Genomic DNA, 25,338 nt, shown 5'->3' with positions numbered 1-25,338 from the left:
CTCTCCCCTCGGCCTCCCTCCTCCCCTTCCCTCCACAGGCCAAGGCTGGTGACAGCCTCCATATATTTAAAGAGGATAAGAGCCCCCCTTACTCAGTTGAGCCGACAGAGACCACTCAGGCTGGTAAGTGGAGTGGAGCAGGCGTTGGGGCTGGGGTGGACTGGCTTGGTGCTTGATTGGTACTGTAAAGGGTCCCCTAGAATAAAGGTGCGGTTCATGTCCAAAGAACCAGCATCCACTCAAGATTCTGTGTGAGGACCCTCACATTATACTTGATTCTGGTGTGGATCTAGTGGTTGTCAAAAAATTCCTAAGAGGAAGATGATCAATTATGGATTCAAGGGAACCTCACAATCAGTGAAATGAGATTGTTTTTGGTCTAAAATTATTTTCATGATGGAATACTGGCTTTTATCATCTTAAATTGGGATGGCAGGAAAGCAGAAAAAAGTCATAGAAAGCCCACTGGACCAAAAGTCAACTGCACTGTACAACCGTCCTAAAGCCACCACGAAGTCAGTGGATGAGTGATTTGAGAAAGTTTCTGCCCTCAGGGCATTGAGTCACTGCTTCTGCTGGGATCCCTATAAACATGGGGACATTTTTTCTAAAATAAAGAGTTGCATGATCACAAAGTAGTTGTAGTAGACGCAACAGAGAAGACAGCTTTCCCATGCCCCATTATGGGGAAGTGCGCTGTGAAAAAGGTGCGGGTGAATGACAAAGATTTTGAATTGTTGGCTTAAAATACACTTTACATCCCAAAGATGTTCAGCAACAGGCTTGCTTTTAACTCATTACAATTAATCAAAGCTGGACCCCTCTAAAGACACTGCTACGTTGAAAGTCCATTCAAAGTGCTCTGTTTAATGGGAAGATAGTTCCAATCTAGGAGATAATTCCCACTGATTCCCAGTGTTTCCTCTAGGTTTCCAGACAAGGACTTTTTTCGTACTATCACGGTGAATGACAAGCGTGAGTGTGGTTGAGAATGACAAGTGGTTTTTAGCCATGATCAGAGTGGACATGTTGCTGAAAGATCAAAACTTCTGCCTATAATTTTTATGCTGTCTCTGAACCAGGGTAGTGACTTATTCAAGAGAGAGGTCTGGCTGACCGGGCAGAGGAAACTTGTCTCTGCAACACAGTTCAGTGCAATTTCATAAGCACGCGTTGGCCATCTCCTGTGTCGGGACTGTGGCAGGGAAATACCCTTAAGGAGGGGTGAGCACGCACAGAAAGAAAGGGTAGGGATGTGTGGATGGTCTGAGTTCTCAGTTTACTTCTGGGATTGAACCTCAATTCTGAGTACATCCAATTCATCACAATGGATGTAAATCCGCTTTACAACCTAGAAAATCTGAGGGATTCTTCTGACTTGGCATTGGTTTCCTTCTGAACAACTCAGTCATTCGTGGTCGGTGGAAAAGCGACCGGCTGTTGGGCAGGAGGGGCAGCTGATTCCCAGGGCCTGGTGCCCTCCCTGGGGCCTGGGCTGACAGGTGCTCTGCAGGCCAGACACACAAGCCATCCATCACGGATGGGAAGCTAGACAGAAGGCAGGGAGGAGAGGGAAGGGAAGGGGGCAGGGGCTCAAGGAAGACTGGAGCAGTAGCATCAACAGGCAAACAGCCAAAATCCACTGGGAGGAAGTGGAGACAGAATCAGTAGAATACAAATTGAGAAATCCTGGGAACCTTGAGAAGCATATCCAAGAAAACCAAAGCGCGTCAATCACAGATTCCGTATAAACTCTGAGTAGCATTTTAACTTCTCTGGGTTTCTATCCTCTGAAGAGCAAAATTAGGGCAAGGCTACCTATCTCAAAGGGATTGGTGATCATTCAATGAGATGAAGTACCAGAAAGTATTTGGTGAAGTTTAATAACACGACAACTATGTGGGGCCTTTAAGAAAAGGGACAAACCTACAGGAGGATTTCCAGCTAAGTGTAAGAGTGATGATAAAAACCCAGAAGCTGGAGTGAGTAATAAGCTGACCAAGAATTAGAAGACAATGAATTCAGGGACCAGTAGTTGGCATAATGGCTATGTCACTGGACTCCCATATGATCGACCGCGGTTCAAGTGCCGAACCCAGTGACTTAAACTCAGGCTGGGGGTGCGTGCATGTGTGCCCAAGATCCCTAGAGGAGAATGGAAGAGAAGGGACTGCGGCGTGGCCATCGCCCGTGGGGCGAGGGGAGTGTGATTTCTCACTGTCTCTCTGTCTCTCTCTCTGTCTTCCTGGCGAGCATATATGCCCTATAGCAAAAACATCCCCCCCCAAAAAAAAATGACAATGAATTTGCTTCACAAGAGGAAGGATACAGGAATCGGAACATAAGAAGAACTACAGCTCCTGTGTCAGGCAGATTTCTAGTCCCCAGTGTGCTGCTCAGGTGTCCAGGAGTACTGTGTTAAGGGCTGGGCTTCCTAGCCACAGAGAAACGCGATGCTCTAGGTGCAAACTGCAGTTACTCCTCCCAGAGAAGGAGGGCAGGACGGGAGACAGTAGCTGTCTCGAAGTCTCTCTCACGGATGGAAATTTTCCCTCCCCCCCCATTTTTTTTTCTTTTTTTGCCAGAGGGCATGTGCACTCACTGGAATGAGATGGAGAGAGTCACAGAGAGAGACAGGAAGTGAGAAACCTCCCGCCCACAGCAGATGGTCACGTCGCCATCCCTTCTCCGCTGCTTCTCCCTTCAGGATTTTTGGACACAACCGCCAAAAATGCCTACCTTGTTTTTCAAGCTGCCAGGCCTAGGACTGAACCACACAGTCAGCCATGTGAGAGCCAGCTGCCTTCACTACCACACAGTCAGCCGTGTGAGAGCCAGCTGCCTTCACCACACCACTGGTTGGCCCAAAGCCTTTCCTGAGCCTGGCTGTGCATCGCACTGTAGAAAACGGTCAGTTGTGACTTGATGGTTGTTTACTGCCCTGGGTGGGCAGAGGAGGATTCTTGACTTATCTGTCATTCTTCAAAGGTAGAAATTCGGGCTAAAGGAGACATAGTAATTGCCTTGGGTCACGTGGCCAGAGAGTGGCAGACCTAGGATGTAGACCCGGGTACAACGTGATCTTTAAAAATAAATCACAAAGGTCAAAACAGAACAGAGTGAATTCTGAGAGGAAAAGTCAACCCCATTTCAGAGATCATTTCAGAAAAGGCATGAGGTGACCACGTGTGACATATGTGTTACAGGGTGTGTCTACCATGTCTAAGCTTTGAAGGGGTGAGAGCCAACACTAGATTTATTTTCATGCTGGAAATGAGCAACCTGTGCCTCCCAGGCCTTGGGAAGGGGCCTGTAGTCAGAGGACTTCAGATACCTGGACCAGAGCTCAGGAAGAAGCCACTGACCTTGAGTGTACTAGAATAGGAGTGGAAGGGCGTGCTATCCCTTGGGCTGCTGGGACATTTGCTCCAGAGTCCAGGAAAGTGAGCTCATTTGAGGCACCAGAGCAGCCAAAGAGAGGAAGCTGCTGTCCTGAGCAGAGGTTAGGATCTCGCCTCATAGTCAATGGTACCAGGCAGCCTAATCCGACCCGAGGGGACAACTCTACCTGGTCTGGCCATGTCTGTTCCCAAATGTGGCACACTCTGAAGGCTGAGAAACAGTAGATTCATGGCCTGACCCAGAAGGGCCATAGAGAAGAAGTAGGGGCAGATTTGCTTATTTTAAGGAAATAGACTTGAAAACTGGAGATACAAAAATAGCACTGTAACCACCACTACTAGTAATAGTGAGAATGAAAGCAACTGCAATTATTAAATACCTACTATGCATCAAGCACTTACATATAGCTCCAGCTGTTATTTTTCTCCTGTTTCACCTAGACAGCCTTCTCAGACAAGCCTTCTCATCCCGTCTTTTGCATGAGGACGTGGCTCAAGATTTGAGCAATCTTCCCAAGGTCCAACAGGTAGTTATTGAGCCCTGGCCTGGTTCATCCCACAGTTCATGTGTTCTCGCTATGTGTAAGCACCTTTCTTACCGGAATTAATAGAAGGATAGAGAAAAGGCCATGCTTGAGAGGGGACAGCAATAGACAGCATTTCTGCACGGTGAAGCCTCAATTGCTATTGAGATCCTTAAATCCATCTCCGGGCTTGAAGGATCCTTGAAGGGGGTCTGCCGAGTGCAGCCAGTTGGTCTTCCATCTCCATCTGAGCTCAAAATCAACATGAGAGGGGAACTTTCCAGTGCCCAAGGAGCCCTTGCCATGTTCAAACAGTGCTGATTCATAGAAAGTCCTTTGTTTTCCGGAATTGAGTTCAGTCTCCCTACTACTTCCACCCATGAGTTAACTCCATGTCTCACAGAGAGACCATGGGACTGTCACATCTCAATTGCCATCAGCTGGGACGTTTGGCTAATGGAGGTGCTGATGCTTGTCCCTTCCCCAGTGGGATGTACGGAGGAGCATGCAATATAGAACCCTTGGACCGAGGTTTGAATCCAACTCTGCTATTTTGCTAGTTGTGTGATCTTGGACAAGCTACTTAAGCTCTCTGGTTTTCTCATCTTCTGAAGAGGATAATACAATTTTCTCTGGTGGGCTGTTGTATTAATAATAATATATGTAAAGCAATGGACAAAGAGTAGCTAATAAATAGTAAATAAAGTTAATATACAAAGACAGCCTTAGAGTCAGAGAGACATACCTGCCCCATGACCTAGGGCAAGTAACATAGTTTCCCTGAGACTCTACTTCCCCATCTGTCAAGCAAATGTTATAACAGTACTATCGTGAAGGTTGTTAAAATAAATAAATGAGATACACCACAGCAGCTGGCCCAAGGACTGCGCTTCAGGCATGTTAGCTTCAATAGTAACATTATTACACTAATAATACTTATAATTAGCATGCCAATTCCAGATATTTGCTCTTATGATCCAAAATCTTTGCTTCAGCCAGTGTAGACAATTCAGTTCACTGTGTGGAATAAGGCATCTAGTAAAATGATCAAGGAAACCAGCACTACGCAGGAAACACAGTGGCACTGTTGCTTGAGGCCTCTGCTCAGTCTTGGCCCAAGGTCCCCTCCCAGGCTGTTTAATGGAACCCTGCAAAGAAGCTGAGTCACTAAATGCCCATCTTATGTACCCCTGCCGCTTTTGCCCTAAGTTATTATCTTTCAGCTCCACAGTTGGTAGTGCAAGAAAGGGGTTGGGGGGATCAGAGAGAAAGAGGAAGAAGAGGAGATGTGGGGAGGAAGAGAAGAAAGAGGGGTCAGAGGGTGAACAGTGGTAAAATGAAGCTCTTAAAGGTAGGCCACATGGAAAGGCTCTTGGTTCAAGTGCAGAGACCTTGAGTGTGCTGGGCACACACTTTGGAGCTGACTGAAGGCTGGGGGTGCATCACTGTGTCAGGACCCTGTTGGGGGTTCTTTCACTCTCATGGAAGAAACAAATGGATAAACTTTTTTTAAAAAGAAATGAGGGGTCGGCAGGTGGTGTGGTGGTTGAGGCGCTGGACTCCCACATGGCCAACTGTGGTTCATGTCCTACACCTGGAGGCTTGAAACTCACACCAGGCACACATCTGAGCATGTCCAAAGTCCTGTGAGGAGAATAAAGAAGGGATTGCAGTGTGGCCACCACCACCCCAGGAGGTGATTTCTCACTTTCTGTTTCTGCCTCTCTCTCTCCAGTGATCACACGCACCCTAGAGCAAAATAATCTCCCTTCAAAAAAAAAGAAGAAAGGAAGGAGGAAAGGAAGGAAGAAAGGGAGGAAGGGCTGGATTAGGAAGAAAGTGGCCAAGAGACATAGTTTGGTTTTCTTTAAAAAATTCAGATTGATATGTGACTATGTGACAACCTAGAGTTGCTTTAGGACTAACTAGCTCTTACATTTTCTAATACTGTACAGTTTTAAAAAGTGACTTGACAGTACTTGAACTGAGAATCCTCTAAGAAACAGCTAGACAGATGGGACTACTGTCCCCATTCTAGAGAGATGATACGGACGTGCAGAGGCTGAATGGCTTTCCTAGGTCACGCAGCTTTGAAGAGGCCAACACTCCAACTAGACCTCCAAGCTCCTGCATTGATCTGGTGCTTTCCCCACTCACTGCACATGTGGAGTGTGGTCTCCTGCACAATGTTATTTGTGAAGACGTCCACACCAGGTCATCCCTTGCTGGGGTGTGGGATTCCAAGCCCGGAGTCTGACCTCCCCAAGCTCATTTATCTCAGCCTCATAAACTCCAGACAGTCAATCTCCCATTTACAACACACTCCACTAAGAGACTGGCCCAGAGAGTGGTGCCAGGTGGTGTGATGGAGCTCAGGACCCAAGTGACAAATGGGGCTAAGTGACCAGCAAGCCTAAATTGGGTGTCCCACCTTCTGTGACCCTTACCAGTACCAGGCAACACTGATAAACAAAGGGCCCATCCTCTGGCACCTTGCCGGGGTAAACTCACATTCCTGGCCTGGCTAGGGGAGTGTCGAGACACAAGAATGCCAAAGCAATGCAGGAGGGAGACTGAAAGGTTATGACTGTAAGCTGGGGCCTAATGTGCTTTCAAATCACAGCGACTTCCTGAGCAGATTGGTGCTATTTGAACTACCTGAAATAAGGAGGGTAATGATAACTTGCCTTTGAATATCTTCTCAATACTGCTTTAAACCCCATTCGATGGTCACGATCTTCTGAACGGCTCTGTGCTCTGCTGATAATGTTATCAACATTTTTCACCCAGCTTCAAGGTCACAAGGTCAAGATTAGAATCCATGTCTTCAGATTCTGGGTACCTACAGACACCCTCTATTCTTTGGCCTGTGAGCACTGGAAGGGTAGAGACACCTTCTGTGTTTAGACTCTACAACTACATTTCCATCTTTAGAAATGGCACTAAGCATCTGTTAATAGAGTACTTACAAATTGCTATTTTGGGTCTCAAGTCTTGACATATGTATGTTAGATATTTATGATCACTTAAAAATGGCAATATACATTTGCTTGTGAAGAAGGTATTATCTGTAATCTTACCCTCATTTTGTAATCTCTGTGTGTATATATATGTATACACACACACACACACGCAAACATATACATAGCTATAGGGCACATGTACTCACCAGAGAGACAAAGAGACAGAAAGTAAGAAATCACCTCCTGCCAGGGAGATGGCCATGCCACTATCCCTTCTGTTCCATTCTCCTCTTAGGATTTTAGGCACACATGCACACATACCTAGCTTGAGTTTTAAGCTGCTGGGTCCAGGACTTGAACTGTGGTCAACTACATGGGAGTCCATTATGTCATCTGCTGGTCCCTTGAAAAGAATATTTGGGACATAACCATTATGTCATCTGCCGGTCACTTGAAAAGAATATTTGGGCAATTGCTGAATATATACCCATACATGGGGTCTTCCAAAAGTTCATGGAAAATGAACTGTTATATATTAAGAAAAAACTACATATGGATTCCAAATTTCTGCAGTAAAATAAACTTGTATTTAATTCCATTTTCTATGAACTTTCTGAAGTCCCCTAGTACATAGACATATCCATTCCCAAGAGGCATATCTGTCTCCCATTAACTTACAGGGCACGCCAATGAAATTTCCACTGAAGATCTGAAATGAGAAATTTGACCTACGGTTGTTTTCATTGAACATTTCCACATCATTAATTTCACAAGTGTCACTGTCACATTCCTGGATAAAATATACTTCTCCTCCATTTTATATTATGCTGAAACTCAGGATTGAAATGAACCTGAGAAAAATGATGCTCATTTCTCAAAAATGTATCATCTTTAATGAGAGAATGTTAGATTTCAGGGAAAAAAAAGTTAGCTAAGAAAATACCCCAAATGCTTATTTTTTTAATGCCACACTTGGTTATAAATGAGGGGACCAGGCAATTAAAAATGTATTCCTACCCTAAACATTTAAGGTTTAAACAAGAGTCCAAAATAAACAAATTGGGCACTTTAGGGGCTATGAACTCCTCTACGCCTTTCTGCTTGCTCTTTTCTCTGCCTGAAGCATCCTTCTCCTTTTATTCTATCTAGTGGACTCCTACACACCCTTCAGAATCCCATTTGAACATGACCACTTCTGCGACCCTCCAACAATTCAACTGCTGTCATCCTCAGTCTAAATGTGGGTAGCCATTCCCTCAACTGAGTTTCGACAGTACTTTTCCCAAGACTCTCTTCTGACGTTCTGGCTCCTGGTTACCTTCCTCACTAGAGTGTGTGTTTCTCGATGAGGGGACACAGATTAGTGATTTGTACAATTTCCTTTCCCATGATCCCTCACTACACCGAGCGTAGTGACTGACATGTGGTAGGAAGGTAACAATTCATGGTGAATGAATGAATAAGCAACTGAATGAATGAATACAGGCTTGAATTCAAGATTTTCAACTCGATATCCATTATTCTTTCAACTATATTAAACAACCTGAACTATAGAAACGGAAGTGTTATGTCTCCTTTGTAAGAGCTAATTTCTAAAATTTTACTGAATAAACCCAAGACTGCTTCTACAAGAGGAAGGGTAGGATGTTCCTGGCTAACCATGACTTTTCAGGACAGGAAAAACTCTTTGAGGGGATATTTAGACAGGAACGTTCCCTTCAGGCCCAGTGTCAGGTTCAGTGGTCTGTTTGTTACTTTCTGTTTCTTAGCAAAAACTGTCTTTGTTATGAGACTGTGAGATACAATCCAGACCAGTTGACCCAGGAGGGCTTAAAGTTAATCGCCAACTATTATAAGAAGGTGACTGGCTTCCCAGAAGGGAAAGACAAGGTCAGAATCTGCCACTCTGGATGGTCTGATAGTGCTTACTGTCAATGACAAGATGACACACCAAGCTTCTTAGAAACCAATGAATCCCATGGAAATTAACCTCCTCTGGGCGGTCAGCAGGATTTCATAACATTTCATTAGATATCAATGGCTACTTCAGTCCTCCTCTGGACAAACTCCAAACTTGGATTCATACTGTGAAACATTTACAGACAGAGAAAGGAAATGATTTGATAATCCTGTTCTTTGGCTGCTATCTCTTAAACATAGCCTATAATGGGGAGTCAGGGGTAGCCTGGGGCTGTGGCCACGAGTGGTTCATGCAGCAAAATGTATTCCAAAGGTGCAGGGGGACCTGTCAGTGCCCTTGTCTGGCTCCCATCCAGTGCCGTGAGCTCTGTTCTGTGCCTTCTGCACATTGTGCCATCTGGTTCCCTAAACAATACTGCAACGCAGAAAGGAAGAGACTGACCGCTCTCTGTATGGGGGTGGGGAGGAAGAGCCTTAAAGAGAAGCCGATACAGCATAGCAAGCTGAGGTCAGCCCCGAAAGCAGAGGGAGGTTTTCAGAGTACTGAACCCATGTAGTGCCAATGGATCTAATTACCCGGGCAAAGATAGTCTTAAAAGAGATATGAGATGGGCCAACAGATGGCATAGTGGTTACATCGCTAGACTCCCACATGTCCAACCATGGTTTGAGTCCCGGACCCAGTGGCTTGAAACTCACACCGGGCACATGTGCATGTGTGCCCAAGATCCCAGGAGAAGAATGGAGGACAAGGGATTACAGTGTGGCCATCCCCCAACGGGATGATTTCTAACTTTCCCTCCATCTTTCTCTCTCTCTGGTGAGCACACATGCCCTAAGGCAAAAACCTCTAAAAAAAAAGGTATAGAAAATAAATCTGAACAGGAGATTTTATATTATATATATTTTCTTTCTTTTCCTTTTTCTTCCTTCTTTCTTCTTATTCTTTCCCAATACAGGGTCTCACTGTAGCAATCCTCCACCTCAGCCTCCCAATGGGGACTGCAGGTGCACACCACCACACCTGGCTCTTTTTTTTTTTTTTTTTTTTTTGAGAGATTATCACTGTAGGGCGCGTGCGCTCGCCAGACAGACAGAGAGAGACATAGAGACAGAAAGCGAGAAATCGCCCCCCAGGGGGGATGGTCATGCCGCAATCCCTTCTCCTCCATTCTCCTCTTGGGATCTTGGGCACGCACGCACATGCGCCCGGCGTGAGTTTTAAGCCACCGGGTCCAGGACACGAACCGCGGTCGACTACGTGGGAGTCCAGCGACATAGCCATTACGCTAACTGCTGGTTCCCCAACACACCTGGCTCTTTTAAAAAAATTTTTTTTTAATTTTTAAAGACTTATTTAATGTTAGTTATTATTATTTCTTAACTTGGCTGGAGAGAGACAGAGAGAGAACAAGAAGAAAAGTAAGATAGCAAGCCTTCAGGTCCAAGATTTGAACCATGGTTGGCCATATGGGAGTCTAGAACATTTCCCACCATGCCAGGTGCCAGCCCCCTCCAGAATTTTAAGTTTATTTTTATTTATTTATTTCTTCCATGAGTGAGACACACAGCAGGGGGGAGGTTGACAGAGAGAAGAATATCCCCAACAGGATCTTAACACCACAACCCACCCCAGTCTCAGCCAGCCCCAGACTATGGGCATGAGCAGACTTGTGTGTTCAGGAAGGTCTCCCGATGTGGACCCAGAACCTTCTCATGTGAGTCAGCCTCTCAGAGAGCTGTGTTTTATTGCTGAGCTGCCATCTGGCCCCATGAGTGTCTTTTATAAACAGGATCTTGCTATGTTGCCTAGGCTAGCCAAGGGCGCATGATCCCGCTGCCTCAGCCTCTGGAGTTGCTGGGATTACAGGTGTGCACTTTTGTGTCTGCCTTTTAGGTTGGACTAGGAAGTTAATTCAGGCCTGCCCGGGGGCCCGGCCTGCAGAGCACAGCATCTTAGCAAACCAGACTACCATGGCTGGGTCATATTATACATATGTATATACAATTTTTAAAATGTCTTCTTTATTCATGATAACAGTGCTTGCATGAATGAGAGACACTCTCCATGGGGTCCGATCGCGCCATGATCCCCTTCTAGTCCATCAGATCTTGGGCACTTGCAAGCGTGCCGAGCATGTTTCAGGGTAACCAGGCTAGGATGTGAACCAAGGCTGCCATATGGGATCTGGCTTCTCTTGAGCACTAAGGATACTGCTGCACTCTGGAGCTGGCTCTTCTATATTTTTTCAGAAAAATAAGCTAAGACCTGCTACCCAAGGTAGTCCACTGCTGGCAGCATCGGCCCTGCCTGAAGTCTAGTAGAGATGCCGAATTTCCTGCTTCTCTCCAGATCTACCAAACAGGCATGTGCAATTCAGCAAGGTCCAAGGGGATTCAAGAAACACTGGGCTAGACAATACCATTTTCATAGGTGATTTGCACTTCTGATAAGGTTTTCTTAAACCCTAGATGGAAAAACAATAATTCTTAATATTTGTATATATTTTTATATAAATAAAATTACCCCACCCAGTTTTTCTAAGAACCATGTGAAATACATAGGGATAAATTTAGAAGAGGAAACTGAGTCCCAAGGAAGCAAAGTGACCACTCAGAACCACCTAAATGTCTAATTTACTCCCCAACTTGCACGTAGTAGCTACTTGCTGGAATTGCTGAAGAAAGGAACTACCAAACTGGGCTGGATGATCCTGGTCTTCAGACCACTGAATTACTGGGATTGGCTGACTCCTGGGACCACTTAAATTTAGGGTATCTGCTTTCTATCCTGCTAGACTTGATCTTGGTCAGAGAGTCTTCAAGATGCCAAATTGGGGTGGAGGAGCGAAATGTGGAGCCTGTGAGAAGACCGTCTACCATGCAGAAGAAATCCAGTGCAATGGAAGGAGTTTCCACAAGACTTGCTTCCACTGCAGTGAGTTGGGTGGACATTATGGGGCCCTCGGCATCCATAGGGCATCTCCAAGTTCCATTTACCCACAGTCGCCATAGGTTAGTGGCTCCCTCAGTCTGGGCCTGGAACCAGAAGCCCAGCACAGCACCTGGGAACATGTTAGAAATATGGCTTTGGATCAAGGGGGAAAAGAAAGACTAAAACCATTTAAGGGACACAAAAATGGAAGATTATCTGTTGACGATAACATGTATGGTAATATCTGATTGAACCAATATACAGTGTACCACGATGAGAAAATTCACTTAGTATGCTATAATGATACACAGTGGTTGAATATAAAAGCTAAAATTTTAAATAAAAATTTTAAAAATGCAAAAAAAGAGAAAAATTATGGCACATACATACTATGGAATACTAATGAACCATAAGGAACCATGAGATCCTGTCATTTGATTCAAAGTGGATGAATACGGAAGACGTAATGCTGGGTGAAGGAAGTCAATCTTTGAAAGACACACACTATCCTTACTCAGTATATAAGGATGGTCTGCCCTCTATGGCAGAAATGGAAAGATTTGAAGATATGATAGTAAGGATGTTAAGTGCAGATACCGAAGACTGTAAGAGGGGCGGGGAGTGGGCTGTAGAGAGCAGGCTGGAAGGACAGAGGGAAGAAACATTTAACAGACAACAAAATGTAAAGTTCAATGTTGAAAATGTTAGATATGGTAATATCCTCGATTTTACTGTCATGTACTACATGCATCCTTCAAAAAAGCATAATGTGAGCCTTAGAGATGTACAATGATAAAATGTAAATTTTAAAATAAAAAGGTATTAGATAAAAAAAAAATATATGGCTTTGGGGCACCCTTAAAGAAAAAACGAGGCTCTCTTAAACACTTTTCCAACTACTCGCCCAGCTCACAGGCCCCTTGCCTGCATCTCCAAGTCAGAATACGCTGGCTGCCACTGCTCTCTCTGTGAAAACCTTGACCAGTGGCGACATTTACCAAGTGTGACTAGGCAGACAAAGGAAGCCAGCACTCGTCTGGAGCCAGGATGGATCTGGCTCACTGTGTCGCCCCTGCTGGCCAGCTGTCACTGAAGCCAGCTGTGACTGATCTTTCCTAAGAAGAGACCTATGTCAGGCGGGGATAACACATGCCAAATCTGCCAGAGTCAGACAGGGAAACACTTCAGGGCCTGGGCACCAGTAGCACGAGGAAGGGAATCTTTACCATCAGACGTCAGCCACTGAGCCGCACGTCAAAGATGGAGGAACGCTGAGGCCTAGGAGCTCCTCTGGGATTCTGGCTCTGCTAGACCCATGTGACCTTGGACGGGTCACTGCTCATCTCTATGCTCAGGTGGCATGCATCTGGATCAGAGCCAGGGGTAGAACCCGCATCTTCAGACTCTTGGTCCAGGGCTCTCAACACGTGTTGTACAGTGTCCTAGTAGCTGGTTCAGTCTGGGGGAAAACTGGCCATGCCTTTGAAAGGGCCACTTACTTCTCTGCTGGCTTTACTGGATGTTCCCCACCTAGTCTCCCACTGTCACTAGGCTACACCCACCAGGCCTCACCCAGTGGCTATAAGGTGTCCGTCCACACAGCTCCAAACTGCTTCAACAGAACTTCAAGGGCTGGGCTCCTCTGTTAGCCAGGGAGATATGCTGTCAGAAACAGTAAGGCTGGATCAGCAGCAGGAGCTTCCATTATCCCTCACATCCCACGGTTAAGGTAATTAGCTCTGAGTGCCTGGGCTGGTGACTTACTAACGCCTTGGGTTTTACTAATGGGAAATTATGTTTAAGTCATCTTACACATCCCCGAGATTCAACGTAATTATTATTATGATTATTCAGAACTCGTTGCTTAAGAGAACTCATTCCATGACTCACTGCCTTTTGTCCCAAACCAGAAAGTGTTCTTGAGAAGAGACGTAAGGAATATTGGAAAGAACACTATAGTTGGAATAAAAAGAATGTGGGTTTGAGTCTGGGCTCTGCCATGTACCAACTGGGGAGTCATTTCACCAAGGTGGGCCTCAATTTTCCCTGCTGCTGATCCAGCCTTACTGCTTCTGACAGCATATCTCCCTGGCTAACAAAGGAGCCCAGCCCTTGAAGTTATATTTGGTCAGAAAAGTCATGACATATTTTTCTGTGCAAAAAAGCATCATGACTTTTCCAATGACCCAATATCTACTGCACAGACTATTATAGAAAGAAAGTGGGAGTTTTGATCTGGAAATCTAGCTTCATTCTTCCATAATTAGCTGTGATCCCTGAGCAGAACAGGAAATAGTAGGGAAGCTTTCCGTGGAAGGTGGTGTCTTGTCTTCCCCTGGGAGGAGGAAGATTCCCTGTTCAAAGGAGCCACGGTGGAAGGGATTTGAGTATTTGGTAGGATAGCTCTTTTAACCCTTTGATACTACTCTCAGAACTCATAGGTGGAGTGGGAATCTGAGCAGTATGTTTCTGAAGTGATAGACTCTGTAGAGAATATGCCTTTCTACACTATCATCACAGGACTTACCTGTCCACATTTCCGAATGACGGTATTGATGTATATTATTACCTGTTTTGAAGAGAGGTTTTTGCTATAGGGTGCATGCACTCACAAGAGAGACAAAAAGCAAGAAGTCTCCCCAAACCAGGGGGGATGGCTATGCTGCAATCCCTTCTCCTCTAGTCGCCTCCTGGAATTTCCAGCACACACACACACGCCTGGCATGAGTTTCAAGTCACCAGGTCTGGGACTTGAACCATGGTTAACCATGTGAGAGTCCAGTGCCTTAAGCACTATGCCACCTGCTGGCCCCAGATGTATATTATTTTTTTAAAAAACAGACTTTATTTATGTTTAATTGCCAGAAGGCGCATATGCTTGCCAGACAGACACAGAAGGACAGTTAGGGTATGGCCATGCCACGATCTCTTCTGCTCCAGTTTTCCATCTTGTTGGGATTTGGGGCATACAAACACAGTGTGTTTCTCAAGCAGCTACTGGAATTGGGATCTGAACTGTGTTTGGCCATGTGGTTTTTGGCTCTCTTAACCATTTGACACTTTCATTTACATCCTTACTTTTTTCTTCAAGTGTAAAAAAAAATCTTCCTTTAATCTTCTCTTTGGAACAACAGGACATCTGTCTTTCATTCGGGACTCTTTACTGCGGATAAGCCACAGTGACCAGTGAGTCAACAGAAGTACAGGGGTCCCAGAGGTAGATCTCTCCCTGTCACCACCTCCCCTGCCTCCAGAACTGGATCCAAATTAGCCGCAATGGCAACCATTTTCTTGAGTATCACAGAGCCCTCCAAAGGCCATGATAAGTACAGAAACTGCTCAATATTGATTTTAAAAGGTAATAAGTTCCTCTTCTGCCTTGGAGGCATGCGCGCACACACACACACTCACACTCTCCCCAGATGTTCACAGCACATCTGCGACCACACACCTGGTTCCAGTGCTGGCCTCAATGGCTAGGGACCACTGAGCACACTACTGCCCTTCTTTCTGCCCCAGCGTCTTCATCTGTGAAGTCAGGACTGTCTTGGAGTCTATGGCCCAAGATAGACGTTCCAGTCAGGAGTTGTGTTTTTGTCCTGATGGCCCCTGCCCTGAGTCTTCCAGCCCCAAACATGGCATAGGGGATACAGGGACGAGGACAAGAGTCTCAAGGCCGCCCTGACCTTTCCTCTCTTTGGCAGTGGCCTGCAGGAAAGCTCTGGACAGCACAACAGTGGCTGCGCATGAGTCGGAAATCTACTGTAAGGTCTGCTACGGGCGCAGGTACGGCCCCAAGGGGATTGGGTACGGACAAGGCGCCGGCTGCCTCAGCACGGACACGGGCGAGCACCTCGGTCTCCAGTTCCAACAGTGAGTCACTGCCCTGCTTCCTCATCCCTGTTCGTCTCCAATTATCAGGATAGTTCACTCCGTTCCCATAGCAACATCTTCTGGAAGTAGGAGAATGGACTGTATTGTTGACTTGCGGACAATGGGAATACTCACTCTGACCAAGTTCTAACAATGTGTCATCTCTCCAGAGACTCTCTTTAAATTGTCTGCTTTCTAAAGGGCAATTACTTTCACACCCCGGCTCTTGGTTTGCACGTCAAGAGAAAACCCAGAACATACAGATGTTCCATTGTTTGACCTTTGCAGAACTGCGTGAAGTCTCATTCCTTCCCCTGTGAGAGTTTCTGTGTAAATCACAGAAATATGGCAGGGAAGCAATGGTCATGCTCTGTGTGCTTGTCACTGAAGTACTTCCTCCCTTGGGTTATAAAATGACGAATGTCCACATTGCAGGGGAGGAGGTCTGCGGGGACGAACTGTGCCTCAGGAGTAAATAATCAATTACGATTGTTGTGGGTCACCTCTGCTGTCTGATGACGGTGCAGTGCTGCATCTCACCAAATGCTCCTAGGGAAACCAGGGTACCCCCCCAGTCACCTCCATCTTTCAGTCCGCTCCTCTGGGTCCACTTTCGTGATGGTCACACTGCCCTTCAGCCCAGTACTGAGGATGATCTGACGGCCAGTGGCCTGCAGCTACTGGTTGGCTGGTATCAGACCTCAGCTCTGCTGTGGGCCTGGCCAGAAAGGCCCAGTCCAAATGAGGGTCTGTCCTCCGAAGGGCCTCCCTGCAGAGCAGTTAGATCATCTGCACAGTTATTTGGTCCCCTCAAAAGACAGTAATACACAGAAGACTCTGGACAAGTGGAGATAGAATTTCTCTTATTATTTATTCTTTTGAATCCCTCAACCCCAGTTGGAGATTTTTCTTAAAGGAGAAAAGATGATATGAACTGTGTTCCCTGCCTTGCATGATCTAAATCGCACTTTTCAACATTAGGGCTTTCTTGTGACGCTGCCAAAGAGCAGCAAGAGTCTGAGGCCCAGGGCTCGATCCCAGGTGGGTCAGTCATGAGCTGCCAGGCCTTGGGCAGGCATCTCTGACCCTCGCGCTCCTCCGGCTAGCCCTGCCTGCTCAACAGGGTTGAGCTACAACACACGAGGCAACACTGCGAGATGTAAAAGCACAGGGGGCTACTGCTGTGCCTCGACCTTGGGCAGAGCCATAGGATCGCGGAGCGTGGGATGCAGGATGAGCCTGAACTGGGACACGGAGCACGTCAGCTCAGCAGGCTGGGCTTCGTCAAGAGCTGATTAACCCCAACCACAGAGTCCCCACCTTTCCCTCTAACGTTCAGAACTCACTTCAGAAAGGAAAGCAGTGGAATTCAAGAGTCCAGAAGATCATAGACAAGCAAGCGCAGCAGTAATGACACAAGCTGACAATCCCACCATCTAGCAAACCTGGAACACTTGCTAGGTGTCTTATAAAGGGGACGTTTCAACCCATTATGGCTACCATTTACTAGCCCTTACTACATGCCAGGCAAGCACTGTAACACGTCACCTAATGCGACCCTCTCGGCAACTAGGAGAAAGGTACCGCGATTATCCCCATTTCCCAGATGAGGCATCTGAGGCACAGAGACGTACAGTAACTCACTCAAGGTCACACGGCCCCTACTGTCTGCCAAGCGAGGTTTACAATTTGTTCACTTGTCTATTTCTACCAGGTCCCCAAAGCCGGCACGCTCAGCCACCACCAGCAACCCTTCCAAGTTCACTGCAAAGTTCGGAGAGTCAGAGAAGTGCCCTCGGTGTGGGAAGTCGGTGTACGCTGCGGAGAAGGTCATGGGAGGTGGCAAGGTAAGGCTTTGGTGTGAGCCAAACAGGACTTGCTCCTCTGCATGGGAGCAGGTGGGAAGAATGAGAAGAAAACTCTGAACTGGGAGCTGTTAACCCATGGAAACCAGACCTCTCATGCTTCTTAGCTCCTAGACCCTCGTTAGAGATTAATAATCATGGGCTGGCCTGGGGTGAGTGGTTGAGGGAGCTGGATCTCACAATGGCCAGCCACAAAGTTCAAGTCCTGGACCCAGAAGCTTGAAAAACACGCAAGGTGGTGTGTGTATGTGCCCAAAATCATGAAGGAAGAGAGAATGGAGGGAAAGGGATTGGGGAGTGACCATGGCCCTCCTAGGGGCAGGGGTGCTTTCTTCTGCCTTTCTCTGTGTCTCTCTTTGGTGAATTGACGTGCCTGCTGGTAATTTTTTAAAAACATAAAATAAGCACAGGTCCTCACCTGCCTTCCCGAGCTGTGACTGTACCGTGGTGCCTTTGGAGAGTTAGACATGCAGGTGCAGCTCCATGTAATAGCACTGACCCACTAGGTGGAGGCACCAGCTAACAGCCCTGTGGATGCAAAGGCGCACAAAGTCTCCCTGCCCTTCAGGCCCACAATGCTTCCAGAAAGGTGTCAGCCCTGGGAACCTCTCACTGCAGCCTCGCTCAGCCTGCTGCTGGCATCACAGCTGGTGACATAGTACATACTCACAGCATCTAGAAACATCCTGGCTTGCACACATTGTGGCTCTCAGGAAAGCTACCCAACATCTAAGATAGTAACGCATCTTCCTCTGCAAGCTTCGGGTTCAGACTCAGAGGTGGAGTGTTCACCAAAGGAGTTGACATCAAGCAAGAGAAAAATCTTGTATAATCCAAATGAGGGTGAGACTTCAGCTACAGGGCAGTCTCCACCCCAAGTCCAGCTACTTGAAGACAGACTAGAATGTCTAGGCTGTGCCTGGTAGGCTTATGGGTGTGCAGGAGGAAGTCAATCTTCTGGGTGATCCACACCATCAGAATTACAGAGAGGGGACCAGCAGTTAGCGTAATGGCTATGTCGCTAGACTCCCATGTAGTTGACCATGGTTCGAGTCCCAGACCCAGCGGCTTAAACTCACACCGGGCGCGTGTGTGTGCGTGTCCAAAATCCTGAAAGGAGAATGGAGGAGAAGGGATTGTGGCATGGCCATCCCCCCTGGGGGGGTGATTTCTCGCTTTCTGTCTCTCTTTCTCTGTCTTTCTAGAGAGTCCATGCACCCTATAGCAAAAACCTCTCCAAAAAAAGAAAAAAAAAAAAAGAATTACACAGAGAGGTAAAACACTGTTGAATTACCTGGATAATTGCTGCATTTCTTCACTTCACCTCTTTGACTATATTTAATAGAAACATTATCTACTACCCCACACCCAGCCCTTCTCTGCCTGATTTGTTCCTTGAATCTCTTGGCCTGGAGAAGTAGTTTCCTGTTTAGTCCTTTCTGAAAGGATACATTCACAAATCCCCACAATAAATCCACTTACAGGGCTGTGAGAGCTGCTGGCTGAGACCACAGCATCTTCTCCAATCCTGGGGAAGAACTGGTCAGGGCAGGCCATTAGTTAAAGAGCATGGATAAGACAGAGGTGTACCTTTGGGTGCTGCTGGCCAGGGGGCCTGAAATGGGAATAGAACACGCTGCCCCTCACTGACTACACAATTCTCCCGTGCCCCTCAGCCTTGGCACAAAACCTGTTTCCGCTGTGCCATCTGTGGGAAGAGTCTGGAGTCCACGAACGTCACTGACAAAGATGGAGAACTTTACTGCAAAGGTTAGTGGTTCCCTTGGGCAGGGAAGCGTGGTTCGTGCCCAGAGGCTGGCCTGTGTCTGCAAGGAGCATGGCTGCTCAGTCTGAGCGGGGTTTGGGTTCTCAGAATGAAGAGTGAAACCACCTGAGGGAAAGACTCTCCAGCCTGACCCTGTTCTGGTCCTCTCCACTGGAGCACCTGGCTGGGATCAGATGCTTGCAGATGCTCAATGGTCCAGGGCAACTGGGCACTTGGCGGAAAGAAGAGCAGGAGACAGTGTCCTGACTCTGGCTTTGGGAGAGGCCTCAGGCCTGGACAAATAACACTGCAGTCTCTTCTATCCTGAGTGGCAGACAGGGGTAGGGGAGGAAGAACTTAGTTCAGCCTTACTTGAGTTTATCAGAACACATCTTTAAAAACTCTCCGACCGTGCATGCTGGAGTGGAGAGGCAGGAGCTATGGAAAGGGGGCGGAAGGAAGGACATTATTGATAAAACTGCCAGTTGTCAGAGTTTGCTCCATGAGACAGAACGGGAACTGACTTGCTATTTGACAGGTGGTTGCCTTCTTCGGGTAGCAGAAAACATGGGGGTCCTTGGCATTTGGAGGCCATAAAGCCCCAAATCATTGCTGTAGGCCACTGAAGACTCACACGTAAATAACTGCATTTAAAAGTGAAAAAATTAATAGAGAAGGAGCATTCACTGTGTGGTAGCTGACAAATAGCAAAGTGGTCAGCTTGGGGTGCTGGGGAAGGATTCCTGGAGGATACGGAGGTGGGCTGCAGACAGGCCTTCTAGGAGCAGGGAGCAGAGACGACAAAGACACCGAAGGCAGGGCACCCTGGGCCATGCCAGGAACTGCACGTAGCTCTGTGCACCTGGAAGGCAGAAGGGAGGCAGGAGGGCCCAGGCTGGGCTGGCACTTTCCAGTCAGAGGATGCCACTCAAGTGAGAAAATGCCTGCATACGCATAATGAAGTGCAAAGACATGTAAGCCATTTTTTTGTTAGTGGGTTTACAGTGAGTAGAGTTCAATTTATTTAGAAGTCATCTTACCCACAATCTATCACAATACCTCTAACAGATGAGCAAGTTCTGTGCCCAGAGAGACCGGAAACGATGGCGCTAACCATTGGCTCTCTCTCTCCTTCCCTTGTTCACAGTTTGCTATGCCAAAAATTTTGGCCCCACGGGAATTGGGTTTGGAGGCCTTACACAACAAGTGGAAAAGAAAGAGTGAGAAAGTTCATTGTCCTTGGATTTTTCGCCGGCCTGAAGCATTTGCCACGTAATCCTGCACGGATGGAAACCTTTCCCCACAGCCTCTGGTCTACACCTGGACGGGGTTTCTCTTCAGAAGTGGTCGGAGTCTCTGCCCAAAGTTAGACGACAGCTTCAGGAAAAAATGATTTAAAATGTATTCTGGAGCACGTGCCTTATTGTTGATGATACTTGGGGTGGGAGAGGCAATAAACAAATGTTTTAGCAGTGCCTCGTCTGTCTCTGAGTCTTCTCTTGCAGGTAGAGGACGTTTCCAGAAACGGAGCTAGTTCTTTGAACTAGCTGCAGAGAATGCAAAGACTCTGGACATCAACGGTGGAGGGGGGGAAGAATGAAAAAATGGGCGAGGAAAGCGGTCTTCGGAACTGTCATCTTTACCACTCACGAAGAGCAAGATGGGAAGTCCGTGAAGAAACAGAGCGTGACAGCAAGCCCTAAAAGGAAAATCAAAACTAGCAAAGTTGCTGAAGAGTCAATCCTTTTGTCCTCTGTGATATCACACACTTTGCGAAGCTCCGAAACGACGACGCAGCGTAGCATTTGCTCCTGTATTATACACGGCGCCAGGGTGATTTTCTCTTATTCTAGGATCATTCCCTGCGGTTTAGCAATTTTCTTAAAACTTCTCCTACATCAAATTGCCAGGCTCCCAAATGAAATGCGGCCAATTAGAAACGTCTTTCTCTGCCTCTTCAGCAAGTTCTCGGCAGCTTGAGTGCCTGCGTGTTCTCGGGCCTCTGCTTTTAACAACCACAGCATTTCCCCGACTGTCGTGCGACGCTGAGTTATTTAGAGCAAATGAAAACAAATGAAAGTCGACTGAGAAAACTGTGTGGGGTTCTCTACGCTCCAAGTCCCAAAGAAGGCTTTCTTTACAGGGATGTTTACGCGCTATCTTGGACAAGGCCCTGCACAGAGTTCAAAAGCAGTGCACTGGGCCAGCAGCTGGGGTGGTAGACACGGCTGACTTGGAGGTTCAAGTCCCAGACCCAGCAGCTTGATAAACACACCGGGTTCGGACCAGCAGATGGCGTCGTAGTTACGTCTCTAGATTCTTACATGGCCAACTGTGGTTTGAGTCTCAGGCCTGGAGGCTTGAAACTCACTCTGGGTGCATGTGCATGCCCAAAACCCTGAGAGGAGAACGGAGAAGAGTGTGTGGTGTGGCCATCCTCACTGAGGGGTGATTTCTCACTTTCTGTCTGTCTCCATCTTTCCAGCAAGTACTTGGCCCTATAGCAAAAATCTCTCTCTTAAACACACACACACACACACACACAACACCGGGTGCATTGTGCAAGTGTATTCCAAGTCCCGAGAGAACAAGAAGGTATGGTGGGATGGCCTTCCTCCCAGGGAGGTAATTTCTCACATTCCCTCTCTGTCTGTCTCTCTTCAGTGACCACACACATCCTATGGCAAAAATCTTTTTTAAAAAAAACTATTTTATTTAATTTTATTTATTCATTTACTTATTTATTTCCATTTGACCAGAGAGGGATAGAGTGATAGAGAGAGAGAGAGAGAAAGCGGCTAGGTCCAGGAGTCGAACCGCAGTCAACCATGTGGGAGTCCAGCACCCTTAACCACCACGCCACCTGCCGGCCCCGCAAAAATCTTTTTAAAAAGTAAAACATCAACTAGAGCCCAAAGCTAGGGACTTCCAGGCTTGCAGGACATGCCTCCTCCTTCCCCAACACATCTAATCAGTGATCTGGGTCTGGGCCTTTTCTACCAACTGTCACTGTCTTCCTTCAGGCCTTTGTTACTTCTTGCCCAGTTGCCTACTTATCATTAACCGTTTACCTTTATCATTCTGTATCTATCAGTGTCTAGTCAGAAAAAGACACTGTACTAGTTGTTTTTTTCTTTTTTGGAGAGTTTTTTGCTATAGGGCGTGTGCACTCGCCAGACAGACAGAGAGAGACAGAGAGACAGAAAGCGAGAAATCACCCCCCAGAGGGGATGGCCACATCACAATTCCTTCTCCTCCATTCTTCTCTCGGGATCTTGGGCACGCACGCACACACGCCCAGCATGAGTTTTAAGCCACCGGGTCCAGGACTCAAACTGCGGTTGACTACGTGGGAGTCCAGCGACACAGCCATTACGCTAATTGCTGGTCCCAACTGCACTAGTTGTTTTAACAGAGAGAATGTAATGGAGAAAACTGGCTAAACAGATGCTGTTATCTTTGAACAAGTCCAGGGAACACAGCGACTTAACACAGAGGCAGTACCAGCAGGAAGCAGCTATGACGCCTGGGCTGAGGAAACGGAGGAGAGAGGTGGTTACGCCATTCAGAGGCCTAGAGAGACACTCTCAGGGCTGGACTGAGACCTCAGAGGAGAGAACACTGCTTCATTATTGATGGCACTTCTAAGGACATGAAGAAACAGGTTTGGGAAATGCAGAAGAAAGGTGAGAAATCACTCCAACTGTCTCTGCAGGGTGAGGGGGCCCTGCTGGAGTCACAAGAACCACTGGTAAGTACAATGGAGTAGGTCCCTTGTCCCCTCATCCTTCCAGTCTACTGGCAGATTTTGGTAGCTGGGCTTGCAGGACCCTAGCCCCTAACACCAGCACAGTATAGAAGGATGGATCTGCTGCATTTCTCTACCTCTTGTTTTCCTCTCTCTGTGACCAATTATTCATAAAATTCTAAATTAATAGTACTTCTAAATTCACTTACTAGTGCTAAGTACAGTTCTAAGCACTTTATATATCTTAACACAATCCTCAGAACAGCAGTTGGAGGTGTGTACTATCGGTATTCACCTAACACACAGGAGGAAACCGAGGCACTAGGAAGAGAAGACATTTGCCCAAAGAGACAGAAGTAGCTTATAATTAGTAAGTTCAGGATTCAAAGCCAGCCTGTCGTTCCTAGGATATGGTCTCTTTGTTACCACAACAACCTATCTAGAAAACACGGATTCTCAAATTTTTCAACTTTCACATCAATGTGTACACAAAGGGAGAAGAAACAGTAGGCAAGAATGGGTAGGATTCCTAAGTAAACGCTTCTCAGACTCTAGCGTGTACACACGAGACTCAGCTGGGGAACCTGACGCAAAGGGGAATTCCAGAACCCCAAAGACTACTTGGAAGGTCTGAGATGGTGACTCTGGATTTTAAACATGAGCCCTGGATCTCCCCACCCCACGCTCCGATTCTGAACTAGATGGTCCGTGGACCACAGTGTGAGCTTACTGACTTGGGGTTGGTGAGAGGAGGAGGAAGAGAAGGTGTAACTTGAGAAAGTAATTCTGTCCCCAACTGAGAACCAGAGTTTACAAACTCAACTCTAATCACATTGTGTCCTTCGATTCAGTCAACAAACCTATTTCACAGACCAATTCGAGCATTTATTGAACATATCCTACGTGCGAGGAACATTCCAGACGTTTGAGATACATCAGTGGATGAAACAAAGGTCCCCTGCGCACTTCATGCGCTAATGAGGTGTGAGGGGAGGCAGTACGTAACAGACATCATACGTGATACTGCATGTTCAAGGTGGTCAGTGCCACGTCCGGGGAAAATGCGGAGCAGGGAAAAGGGGAGGAAAGCAAGAAAAGCATATTACGACTTTAAAAATGTCATCAGAGTAAGCCTCAATGAGAAACTGACATTCAAAGTAAGGCTTGGAGAAAGGCAGTTCCTGTGGGTATCTGGGGAGGGAGCAGGCAGGCGAAGGCCTGAGGAAGTCTTCCAGCCACATGTGTGACCGGTAAGAGGAAAGGGAGAGGGGAGCAGCTCCTACAGGACCCCGGAGGCTACTGTGAGGTGCTGGCTCTTTCTCTGGTGAAATGAAGCAGGAGACGATCCAATATGCCTTTTACAAGAATTACTCAGGCCTCTCCTAACAGAGGGTAACGAGGTGACCAAATAAGAGGGCTGTAGTAATCCAGGCAAGAGGTGATGATGACACAGAATTAGAGCAGCAATGGAAGCCAGAATAAAATTCTGCTTGGAGGTAGAGACAATAGAATATCACAAAGAATTGAATCTGGGGTATTATGAGAAAAAGGGAGTTAAGAAAAGATCCTAAGATTTTGGCCTAAATGATGAAAAGGATAGTTTGTGATCCATCGATGAGGGGAAAATGTTTGTTTCCTTTAGGATCAATTGAACGATTTCTGAGCAAATCGTTCAACTGATCCATTTATTTAAATACTTATTCTTAGACATTTGTTTTTCATCTTTTTTTAACTTGTCAGAGATGTGCACTTCCCAGACACATACACACACACACACAGAGTGAGAGAGGAGAAACCACCCCTCAATGGGGCATGGTCATGCTATAACCCTTTCTCTTCCATTTTTCCACACTGTCAGGATGTTGAGCACCCACACACGTGTTCAGTACATTTCTTGAGCCACCAGGGCCAAGATGTTCAGCCATGTGGGATCCAGCTCACTTAATCATTAGGCTATGGAGCTGGCCCTATTTAAAATTTTTTAATCTATCTTTTATTTATTTTTTTTAAATTTGAGGGTATGTGTAAGGATGAGGTAGAAATCAGTTTAGTTTCAATTTGAGATTTAAATTTAAGACATCTGTTGGGCATTTAAGTGGATCTGTCAAGTGCAAAGAGTAGTCTTGACTGGATTAAATCTGGGGTGCATGGGCACTGAGGTGTATGTGTCATGATGTGACTGGATGAGAGCATCAAGGAAGAGAGAACGTTAGGTAGAGACGATGGTCAGAGTTACCCTGGGACCCTCCATCTCAAAAGATAAAGAAGGAAAAAACAGCAAAGGAGGCGCCAGGCTCCTTGGAGCAACCCAGGAGGAAACGGAGGAGGGCAGTCTTCGGGAAGA

At 46.7% G+C, this 25,338-nt stretch overlaps 1 protein-coding gene across 2 annotated transcripts; it reads left to right on the top strand.

The window, feature by feature from the left end:
* CSRP3 (cysteine and glycine rich protein 3) lies at positions 1-20,716 on the top strand. 2 transcript variants are annotated; one of them, XM_006164848.3, is made up of 7 exons: positions 1-123; positions 3,843-3,928; positions 11,607-11,746; positions 15,448-15,616; positions 17,331-17,463; positions 19,158-19,251; positions 20,394-20,716. In XM_006164848.3, the coding sequence occupies exons 3-7, from the start codon at positions 11,635-11,637 to the stop codon at positions 20,468-20,470; spliced, it is 585 nt and encodes a 194-aa protein (XP_006164910.1). In that variant the 5' UTR covers positions 1-123; positions 3,843-3,928; positions 11,607-11,634; the 3' UTR covers positions 20,471-20,716. The 2 variants fall into 2 exon arrangements, with proteins under 2 accessions (XP_006164910.1, XP_006164909.1); XM_006164847.3 differs by lacking the exon at positions 3,843-3,928 and having other exon boundaries at positions 3-123.
* Positions 20,717-25,338: the final 4,622 nt, after the last annotated feature.

This window comes from Tupaia chinensis, unplaced genomic scaffold, assembly GCF_000334495.1.
Source record: "Tupaia chinensis unplaced genomic scaffold, TupChi_1.0 Scaffold143740_1, whole genome shotgun sequence".
Taxonomy (NCBI): Eukaryota; Metazoa; Chordata; class Mammalia; order Scandentia; family Tupaiidae; genus Tupaia; species Tupaia belangeri.
The sequence above is the reverse complement of the archived record's forward strand: the minus strand, read 5'-3'. Positions and strand labels throughout refer to the sequence as shown.

Excerpts from the sequence above, each read along its gene's own strand:
- CSRP3 (XM_006164848.3), top strand. The coding sequence starts at position 11,635 with ATGCCAAATTGGGGTGGAGGAGCGAAATGTGGAGCCTGTGAGAAGACC. Across the intron at positions 11,747-15,447 it reads CAAGACTTGCTTCCACTGCA|TGGCCTGCAGGAAAGCTCTG; the intron begins GTGAGTTGGGTG and ends TCTCTTTGGCAG. Across the intron at positions 15,617-17,330 it reads CTCGGTCTCCAGTTCCAACA|GTCCCCAAAGCCGGCACGCT; the intron begins GTGAGTCACTGC and ends TATTTCTACCAG.